The 10,080-nt window shown below is 55.1% G+C and overlaps 1 protein-coding gene across 2 annotated transcripts; it reads right to left on the bottom strand.

Moving 5' to 3' along the window:
* Positions 1-6,378: 6,378 nt before the first annotated feature.
* Positions 6,379-9,690, bottom strand: MED19 (mediator complex subunit 19). 2 transcript variants are annotated; one of them, XM_084631604.1, is made up of 5 exons: positions 9,441-9,690; positions 8,238-8,494; positions 7,923-8,019; positions 7,674-7,768; positions 6,379-6,790 (listed from the first exon to the last, which is right to left on the bottom strand). In XM_084631604.1, the coding sequence occupies exons 1-5, from the start codon at positions 9,673-9,675 to the stop codon at positions 6,683-6,685; spliced, it is 792 nt and encodes a 263-aa protein (XP_084487730.1). In that variant the 5' UTR covers positions 9,676-9,690; the 3' UTR covers positions 6,379-6,682. The 2 variants fall into 2 exon arrangements, with proteins under 2 accessions (XP_084487730.1, XP_084487731.1); XM_084631605.1 differs by having other exon boundaries at positions 6,379-6,765.
* Between the last annotated feature and the right edge of the window lie 390 nt (positions 9,691-10,080).

The following is a 10,080-nucleotide window of genomic DNA, read 5'->3' as shown; positions in this document are numbered from 1 at the left end:
CTTCAGTCAGCTGATGATCTCTCATACAATGAATGATTCTACTTCCACTGAAATTAGTGACCAAAAAATGACATTGAAATTAGTGGGAGTAAAATTGGGTCCAAGAGTCTCCCCAACAAAAATGAATAGCGTTAATTTATTTCCTTCAAATACAGCTGGGTCACAAGTTTCAAAGTATAGTGACAAGATGGTCAGTTTGAAGAGTGGTGAAGTCACTTTTGAGCTACAGCGGGACACAGAAATGTTACAGCAAAAGTCTGAAATCAGGGTAATTTTTGTAACAACCTGTTTGAATAAACCTCAGACTTTGCAGAAACCGTCTCCTGTGCATTCCAAGCAAATCTGGACTTTTTTAGGACAAACACATTTTCCGAACTAGTGTTTCAAACAGTGTTAGTGTACAGATTTGTGTAAGGAGGACGTGGGCTGGAATGAGCCTTAGGAGAGCTGGGTTCAATTCCAACGCTCATAGACTTCCTATGCCGTTGGACAAGTTGCTTGGACCTTACTGTCTCTGGGCTTCAGGTCCCTATTGGTAAAAGAGGAATAACACTCCCCTGCCTCCACAGGGGTCATTGTTTGTGAGGCCCTCAGATACGGCAATAATAAAAGCCACCTAAACACCTAGAGAGAGCTAGGTAGTAGCTGTCTGCATGGAAAGGTGGTTTCTCCATCAGACTAACAGCACTTTGGAAGGATTTAAAAATTCTGTTCTACCAGTGGGCTGCTGAGTCATGAGAATTCCCCTTCTATTACCCAAAGCCTCATCCCTGTGGGACAGCTGGAATACATAGCTGCTCGCCAAGGGTCAGTTTCAAAAGCCTCTAACACTCTGGGGTGTTGTAGGCATAGCAGAATCAGCAGCAGAGACTACCCCAGGAAGGTTGCAGCCCATGGTTGTAACTTTTTATGGGAGCTATGGCATATCTGTACAAGAGGCCATCCTCAAGGGCTCCAGACCACACAGCTTCCCATACCTCTAACAGTCCCTTGGACATGCACTGACTTGGGAGCACTTGAGATACAGAATTACTGCCTAAATTCCACCAGTCCAAACTGTAGTGACCACAGATGCACCTGCCCTGGGAATTAGGAGCCTACTCTTGGGGTGCAGGATCTCTGCAGGAATCCAAACATCCTGGAGCAGAGGTGGCTCCTGTCTGTGCTTTGGGCATAGGTGTTCTAGAAGATAACTCTGATTCAGTCGGGTCACAGTTTCACGTAGACAACCAGTGAGGGATAGGTTCTCTTCTGTGTTGAGTAGCTATGGAGGTGGGGCAGTGGAACCTGGCTCACCCAATAGGTCCTAAGTGTCAACCTGAGGGAGAAGGAAGAACATGATCCCAGCCAAGCCCAGCCCAGTGGTGATACCCCCCCCCCAGGTGTGGCATCTAGGTCAAGCAAATCACTTTTTGTGGATCACCCCAAGAGGACTCTGGCTGCCATGCCTCTGAACATAGCTGCTCTTTCTGCAACCGTCTGCTGATGGAGGTCTTTCTTATCCTCTGGGAAAGGACTATCATGTATATCTCCTATGGTAGGGCCTTGACAAACCTTTGGAGAGAGACGGATTCCAGGGTCTTCATGTCTCCACATGGATCAGGACAATGCTGAATGCACTCACGTTAGAGACGGCCAGGGCCCATTCCAGCAGGTGGACTCTTCTGTGCATTCTGACCCTGGCTCACTATCTGTGGGGGACTGGTCCTCACATAAGTTACGTGGTATGAGGCCATCAGTCCTGGCTGTACTGTGACTGGACTCATGTTGCTAGCGCAGTCCTAGCAGAGATTCCTGGAGGAGCACAGAGTTTTCTTCTTAGTCTATGAACCAATTTCCAATGCTCTGCTTGTGCACTATTCCTATCTAGGATGTTTAGCAACAGCCAGTCTTGTTCTCAGGCTTGGAGCTGGGGCTTGGTTTAGAGTCAATGTGCATCAAAACCTCTTGGCTGCTCAGAAATGGTCAAAGGTGGGGAATAAAGCTTGTGACCTGGCGTGAAGCAGCTGTAATGCATCCCTCCCATGTGATTGAGTTGCCCTTTGGCTGTGAGGGCTAACAGGGCTGCCCTTAGTGAAGTCAACTGTAAAACCCCCACTGTGATGTCTGGCTACTATTTCAACTTTCCATACTGTAGCCAGCCAGCCCTGATTGTCCAGCTACTTGTCATTGGAGTTGTAAGGTGCTTATTGAAGAGCCCAGTGTGATGGGGATATGGATGCAGCCCATGCAAAGTGGCCAAAAGCTCAGCCTGTGCTTCTTGATACTTCACAACTCAAATGTCTAATGGGGTAAGTTTTCTTCAGTGTCAATCTCCTTGGCTCATAGGGACCTTCCTCCCCTACACTGGACTCCATGGAGATACCGCTATGCTGGCCTCCTGCAACATTCCTCCCTGCAGTAGTGACCACTTCGCCTCTGTGGATTGTCCTGCAGTGTTGTTCCCATCTCTGTGAGGTCCTTCTCCACAAATTAATAGCAAAGGGCCCCTCACTTGTGATGTGGTGCTGTCTATGCTAAACCTTTTAGCAGGGCCAGTGCTTGTAGAGGCCCATAGGGGAGGATCTTTCCATACTATGAGTGGACTCACCTGTGTGCGGGTGGCATCTGAAATCAAGGCACAGGCTCAAACTGGCTGGGAGAAACCACTGCACTTTGCTGGCCACTGTTCAGAAAGGAGCAGCAGCTCTGAGAATGAGGTTGAAGCAAGATCCCAAAAGGGAGTAAGGGATTGAGATGCAAGTGGAAGATAAGACAAGCAGAAAACACTTCACACACCCTTTGTTCACCCTCTCCAGAACAGTGACTTTATTCCCTATGAATTGCTGCTCTGCGGTAGGAGTGCCTGTTTGCAGTAAACATATAAGTGTTCTAGGCTCAGATCTGTGCCTCCCTTTTGATCCCTATGGCTCACACCCTCATTTCTGCTGTGAAAAGCTGGCAGGCTTGATGCCAGAGAACAACGTCCTCATTCATTCACTGTTTGCAGTAGGAACTGACTAGAACCACCCTTGTGCTTTCCGACCTGCTCCTTAGTGTGTGGAGAGGGAGGGTGTTAGGATTTTTGGCTGTCACGTTACAAGGGTGTTAGAACTTCCAGGCAGTCTGGAAACCTGTGTGTCAGGGTCAAATCTGCCCCCAAATGTGTGCGCGGAACCCAGTAAAGGAAACCTCTCTGTGATTCACTAAAGCAAACAAGCCTTTCCCAGCAATTGTTGCAACCTAACTATGCCCACCATGTGCTGTCGGGAATCTGAGAGTGAAACTGGCAACGAGTGAGGGACAGCAAAGCAGCCATGGCCAAGCTAAGCACAAGAGAAACACAACACAATAATTACTGGGGTGGGCATTACTGCCAGAGCAAAGGAAACCTGGTTACTGCACCTAAGGTCACCCCTTCAATTAACCCTCCCAATACCCCTTGGCAGAAGGGGAGACAACCCTAGTCCAGGTCTACAGGCAGAGTGGGATGTGGCCGAACTGGGCTCCACCTGCATCTCCCCCCCCCAATCTGTGTGCATGCCGGGTGGCTGAAGCTGGGTCAGAAATGGGTCGGGGGGATGGTTGCTATGAAACTGCACCCCTCCCCCTTGGCAGAACTGGAATGACAGGTGGGTAAGCCAGCCCTAAGAAGCAGAGACAGGTTAAGTGCTAGAGGGGCCTCCCAGGGAAGGGAAAGGCAGTCAACTCTATCTGGGGGGACTGCAGGGGAATGGTGCAAGCTGGCTCCAGAGCCAGTTCTCCCCAAAGCTGCTGCCATGCCGGAGGGGTGAGGGGGGTAGCCAGGATCCAGTGAGGGTCAGGCAGAGCATCTATAGCAAGAGGGCCCCAATCCAGTGCGTGAGACAGAAGGATGTCATGGCTGCTACAGGGAGAGCTTCAAGATTGGCCAGTGCTCCAACCAGCTCATTAACCCTGCCCTGACTGTCCTGGTGGGTGGGGGCCAGCTAGGTCTGTTTATTGGTCTGTCTGTAACCACAGCATAGCTCGCCTGTGCCTGTGGATATTTCAGCCATGGAGATGCAGTAACAGGTGGGAACAGCTTCCTGGAACTAGGGCTGTAGGGGGAGAGAAAAGAAGGGGGCTGCAACGTAGGGAAGGAAATGGGGTACTTCAGTGGGTGCTGGGGAAGGGAGCAGGAATAGGCAGAGACCATGTCTAGCCTCAGCAGGATAGAAGGGATGCCCCACTGGAGGGGATTGGGCAGGGGCAGACACAGCAGGGGGCAGCAACTGGCCCCTTTGCACCTGGGCCCCAGGCTGTACCCCCTCTTCCCCTGTAAAAGCAGGAGAGGAACCCAGCTGTGCCCCACCCCCAATCTACTTCCACCTTGTGGTAGGAGGCTGGAATCACCTGAGCAGCTCTGCTCCCTGCTGGAATGGGGCTGGGGCAAGGCAAGGGTGCCCCTATGGGATGGTAGCTACAGCCAGGGAGTAGGAGTCAGGGCTCCTGGATTCTATGCTGGCCTATTCCACAGCTGGCCTGTGTGACTTGGGAAACTGAGACACAATGATAACATGGCCAAAGCAAGCACACTTTAATACTTGGGGGCAGAAGGCCAGGGCTGCATTGGCCTTACAGGTCTCATGGGGGAAGGGTTGTTACAGTGCTCCAGGGCACTGCCCATCCTTCTGCTTCCTGCACAGTAACCGGAGCTTGTGGCCTCTTTGGGCCTCTCACATCTATGCAGTTACCTAGGCCCTGCTGCTGGGGCAAAATTCCCCAGCTACCCTCTCCTGCCAGGGGAAGTCATTTGCCATCTCCTAGATCCTGCAGTAGGGCAGGATGGCAAAGGCCTGAGTCTCCTCCAAGACAGCAGCAGTCAGTTCAGCCAGGCCCTGGAGCAGGGAGGCTTGGGTCTGCGTGAAGGAATTGGATCCAGGCTGCATAGTGGTATTTTGCAGGGGGCCTGGTGAACACAGACAGCATCTGATTCAAGGGAGTGGATGAAGGGGGAAGAGGGAAAGGCCCCCCCACAGCTGTTGGGGAGGGGCTGAGCTGGGGTAGATTTCTGGCCACTGCTGCCTTCTGAGGTTGCAGCACCTGACCCCTGTTGCCTCCTGGTGGGAGTGGCTCACAGCTGGCCCCAGTCTGTCATCACCACCCCAGCAGGCATCCAGCTTAACCCTGCAGGCTGTGCAGGGACAGGGTGGGTGGAGCCACCACTGCAGGAGAGGACCACTAGGAAGGTGTGAAGCTCCTCCTGCTTGAATGCCCATGCAGGGCAAGGCACCTGGTTCCTGCAGGAAGGCAGCAGCTGCTGCTGCTCCATGGAGATGGACTGTGCTTGGCTCACACCTACAGGGCAGAAGGCACATTCTCCCTCCTGGGGGAAAAACCCACGAGCAGCAGTTGTGACACCTCCCCCTGCCCTGCAGCTGGCACGGAAGAGGGGCACAGGCAGCTTTGAGGAGCAGCCACGAAGCCCGGTCCAGAGAGAAGGGGCCAAAACCTGCTGGGACAGGGGATCCCCACCCTAGGAGAGCTCCTCCTGACCCCTGGTCCATGCAAGATGCTCCATGCAGAGGGTGCTGTGAGCTTGTTCTGCTTCGGGCTTGTGCAGGGGATTCCACCTCCCAGTGATGTAAAACACATGGCCCGCTGAGAACTGCTGGGAGTCAAGCCCTGGGGAGCAGCCTAGAGCTGCCAGGCCTCCATTATGAAGCAGGTCCCCCCAGGAGGAGGAAGGGAAGTAGAACCACTGGTTAAGGCACCAGCCACATTACCCCCTTAACAGGAAGGGAGGCAGCTCAGAGCCTGGCTTGGGCGGGAGGGTTCCTACGGGAAGCACATGGACTCAAACCGACTTGGGCAGCTGGGCATTCACTACCTTTAGCAGCAGAGCAGGAACAGCATCCTTCTGCCCTGGGCACTGCAGCACCGTGTGATTTATTTAGTGAGGGTAGTGGCGCCTGTTAGGCCAGCGATCCCAGCTGGCCTGGGCAGCAGAAAAACAACAGGCTGTCCCTCACCCCCATGAGGCTTGAGCAGTTAGCTCCTGGCAGCCATGATCGAGACAGAGCCCTGCAGCAGAGCTGCCTGGCTGAACCCAGGAGTCTGCTCCCCATTCCCCTGTCAGGATTGGGCCTAATTAATGCCCTGGAGAATTGTGAGCCAGACACCTGCCCCCTTAGGAAATAGACTCAGCCCCTTCCTCCCGCTCTGCTCCACACAGCCAGGAGGCTGAGCTCTGCCCATCCAGCCTGTTGTCTGCTTCCCGCAGCCCAGTCCCTGCTGGAATCTGTGTCCTCAAGGCTCACTCTGCTGGTGGCTGGACCAGCACCCACTCTGCCCTGCTGCCCTGGCCCAGGGGCGGGGAGCAAAGGCCTACCCAGGCACAGGCAGTGAGCAGGGCACTTTCAAACAGAACCACCGGCGTCTCCTCCAAGCAGAGATTTAATTAAAACGTGAATAAAAAAAGAGCCTCTGCTATTGAGAGGATTATTTGGTATAAAAGGGATGAGCAAGCCTTAAAGGCAGCAGCCAGTGCCCCCTCTCCAGCTGAGTCTGTGCTCCCACCAGGCTGATGCCCTGGGATATCTGTACACACGGGGGCCCCTGGTGGGGCAACCCAGTTCCCCCCTGCGAGCTGCTCTGGGGTAGTTCCTAATGTTGCCTCCAGCGCCGCTCTCCCCAGCACGTCGATGATGGGCGTCTCCCTGGAATGATCCCAGTGCCATGGTCAGAGTCGGTGCCTCACCGGAGGCTGCTGCTGCTGCTGGCTTGGGAGCTGCCCACGCCTGGGTGCTCTGGGCTGTGCCGATTCTAAGTTAGACAGACAGACCAACCCCTATGAGGATTCACAGTGGGGCTATGGGGGTTATGAGTCAGGACAGGAGTCCTCAGGCCAGGGACCAATCAGAGCCAAGGGGGAATGAAGACTCAGAATTTTTGGCCTCAGTGTTTTCCAGACCCCAAAATGGGATTTCTAGGTGTACCCACTTGCCCCCCAACAGCATGCGATTTCCACAGGAAATTTCAGTTTCCTATTGAAAACCAAAACACCCTCAATATTCCCATCTGCAAATGCAGCTTGGGTGCCTCATGGGAGCTGTAGTGCAGGTGCTCCATGTCTCCATTCCTTTCTTGGGGCCAGGCTCCCGCGCCAGACTAAATCTCCCATGGTGCCCCATGGCCAGGGACGCTCACGGGTGGGGAAAGTGGTGCCTCATGGGAGCTGCAGACTAACCAAGGAGCCTGCCCGATAGAAGAGGCAGCATGAGGCACCTGAACTACAGTTCCCAGGAGACACCACAGCAGCATTTCTTAATCAAAAATCTTAGAGTCTTGAGTTTCCAAAAACCCACCCCCCGCCCCTCCACCGAGGGGTCACACCCACACAGTCCCCACCCCAACATCCAACCCCCTGCCCCACTCTCCCCAGGGCGGGGTCACACCCACACACAGTGCCCACCCACCTCTGAGGTGGTCTCTCTCTCTTTCACACTTTTTCAGAGGGCAAAAGCCTATTTTTCTGCCCGCTTGAGGTGGGACCACATGGATCACCAGCGGCATCCGAACTTCATCTCTCCAGGGCCGTTACGTTAGAACAGAGGCTCCAGAGCAGGGGGTAACAAAGAGGCATTCAAAGTCCCATCCCTACCCAGTAAGGTGAGCATAGCCAGGCTGATGGGAAAGTGAACCAGGAGTTCTTCCCCCTTGTTGCCACATACCTTCTTTTTCTTCTTCTCTTTCTTCTTCCTCTTCCTCTCTGGATCCTCCTCCTTTTTCTTTTTCTTCTTCTTGTGGTCGGAGTCTGAGGGGGTTTCTGCAAAGAGAGCCACAGATCTGCATTCAAGTGAGTCCTGAGATGGGAGATGGTTGCCCTAGCTATGATGTTACTGGGGCCTGGTGAAGATTTGGGGGGTGCTGCTCTATGTCTGGGAGAGGGGATTGCTGGATTTGTGGAGTGCAGCCTTTACCTGGGGGAACAGGATCCTGGGTGCGGCTCTGCTTGTGCTTGTGTTTATTTTTCTTCTTGGGTGGCTGGATATGCATCAAGCGACATTGTTCTGGCAACTGGAAGAGACAAAGATTAGGGTAGGTGGGGGTGGTGGAGTTTCTCCAATCACCACCTCCCTTCCCACTACATATCACCTATTAACCAGCAAGGGTGTTTTGTTTTCTCAGCAGACCTCTCTGCCTCATCTCCCCCAACTCAAACCTCAGAGCCCCCCTTCCCTGACCCCCACCCCAAAGCTGCCCTCTCACTCCCAGCAGCTCAGGGAGAAGCTCACCGGCCCAGCATGCAGGCGGAAGCCAGTCAACATGGTGCCAGTGATGGGGTTGAAGGAGCTGCTGCAGATGGGTGGCTTCTCAATAAGGGAGCGCAGGCTGCTGTTGTCATGCGAGCCCGGCAAGTCGATCATCCCTGGCAGGTCGGGCAGGAAGTTGCTCAGCTTCTCCTTCACCTTCTTGCCGCAGAATTTGTTATAAGAGTGTTCCAGGTTGTAGTGTGTGATCAGGTTGGTGCTGCCCGTCAGTTCCATGTTGCCTGGGAAGGAATCAGGAGAGCAGCGCTTTACACTGACACCCAGCCTTGCTGAAGGCAGCGTGATGGAGCAGTCTGCCCACAGGACTGGGAGCCAGGACTCCTGGCTTCCCTTTCCAGCTCTGCCACTGACTTCCCCTCTGGCCTTGAGCAAATTCACTCCAGCTCTCTTCAGCTGCAAGCTGGGGCTGGCACTTGCCTAGCCCAGCAAGGCTGTGAGGCTTCGTTAAGGTCTGTGGAGCACTGGCTATAGCAGAGCACAGCTGAGCCCGGACTGCTCAACACCGAGTGGAGATCCCCTCCGCTACGGCCAGCCCGGGGCCTGGGCGACGGAGACTCGCGTGTCCGGCCGGCATCGGCGGAGCGGAGACGGGATTTAACCCCACAAAACGGCACCTGGGCTGCATGCCACAGACCATGGACCAGCCCCGGGGGAGCCTGAATGAGCAGCCAGGGCCTTGGGTCTGTGCCGGTGAGACTGCAGCACGCCCCGCTCGGCCCCCGGCCCGCCACCAACACTGGCCCGGGGGGCAGAGGCTTCTGGGATATGGCTAATGCTGGGGGAGCCTGCTCCCAAATGGGTCCGCACTACCCGTCTCCCCCCCCCCCCCAAACTTTATCCTCCCTATTGGCTACAAGTCTCCATCTCCCAACCCTTCACAAACCTCTTATTCCATCCTCATTGGCTCTCAGAGCTGCCAATCCACGCCTTCCGACCCACTTGTGTCCCGCCCCGCAGGCTTCTGCATTCCCCACTGGCAGAAGGGGCTGACAATCCACACAGGCCCCCCAAATCCCGCCTCCACTGGCCCGTCTGCTCTGCCTATTGGGCTGGAGAAAGCAGCCCCAGCCATCGATAGGTGGCGAGAGAGGCCAATCAGACGCGTCTAAGCAATGCGATTGGCCAGCCCCTTCGCGGCCGCCCCCAGGAGCTCCATTGGCCAGGTACCTGGTAGCTCCCGCATCAGGTAGAAGGGGCCGCTGGCAGCCGCGGCCTTCCGGGCGGCATCCTCCGCGGTCTGGGGCGGGGCGACTGCGGGGGGTGGCCCGGCGCCGGCACCCCCCGGCTTCCCCGGCCCGAAGCCCAGCGCGGTAGCCGCGGTGGGAGGCGGCGGCTCAGCCCCTCCGAAGAGAGCCGAGAAATTCTCCATCATCCCAGCATGCCCCACGCGTTGTTCTCCCATTGGCTTGGGGCCTCGGGGACGGGGCCGTCCGCCTCGTTCTCATTGGAGGGTGGGCCATCGTCTACGTGTCTTTGATTGGTTAATTTCCTTTTTTACTCCGCCCAATAGGATAACGTCCCTGTGTGTCTCTGATTGGATAAGAAGGCACTTTGACTCGGCCCTGACGTGACTGGTTTTCTCCCTTGCGCTCTATGATGATCACCAGGTCTGGAAATCACGTGTTTCCAACGCTCGGCATCTGATTGCTCCCTCGCTCGAGCGAGCCAGTCCTCGTTGCGAGCCTTACCTCCGGTCAGACGTCATTCATAATGAGTGGCAGTGGCAGCGACCATTGAAGAAGGAGGTCTCCCAGCAGTCCCCGCCCTCTTCATGATTGCCCAATAGGAAGCGGGGGTGCGTGCGTGC

This window comes from Lepidochelys olivacea (assembly GCF_965140295.1).
Source record: "Lepidochelys olivacea isolate rLepOli2 genome assembly, chromosome: 6".
NCBI lineage: Eukaryota > Metazoa > Chordata > Testudines > Cheloniidae > Lepidochelys > Lepidochelys olivacea.
This window is presented reverse-complemented; position numbering and strand designations above follow the sequence as displayed.

Coding starts and splice junctions, on each gene's coding strand:
- MED19 (XM_084631604.1), bottom strand. CDS start 9,675: ATGGGAGAACAACGCGTGGGGCATGCTGGGATGATGGAGAATTTCTCG. Junction 8,020..8,237: donor TCCGCCTGCATGCTGGGCCG/GTGAGCTTCTCC, acceptor TGTCTCTTCCAG/TTGCCAGAACAATGTCGCTT. Junction 6,791..7,673: donor AAGAGAAGAAGAAAAAGAAG/GTATGTGGCAAC, acceptor GAATCCTCATAG/GGGTTGGTCTGTCTGTCTAA.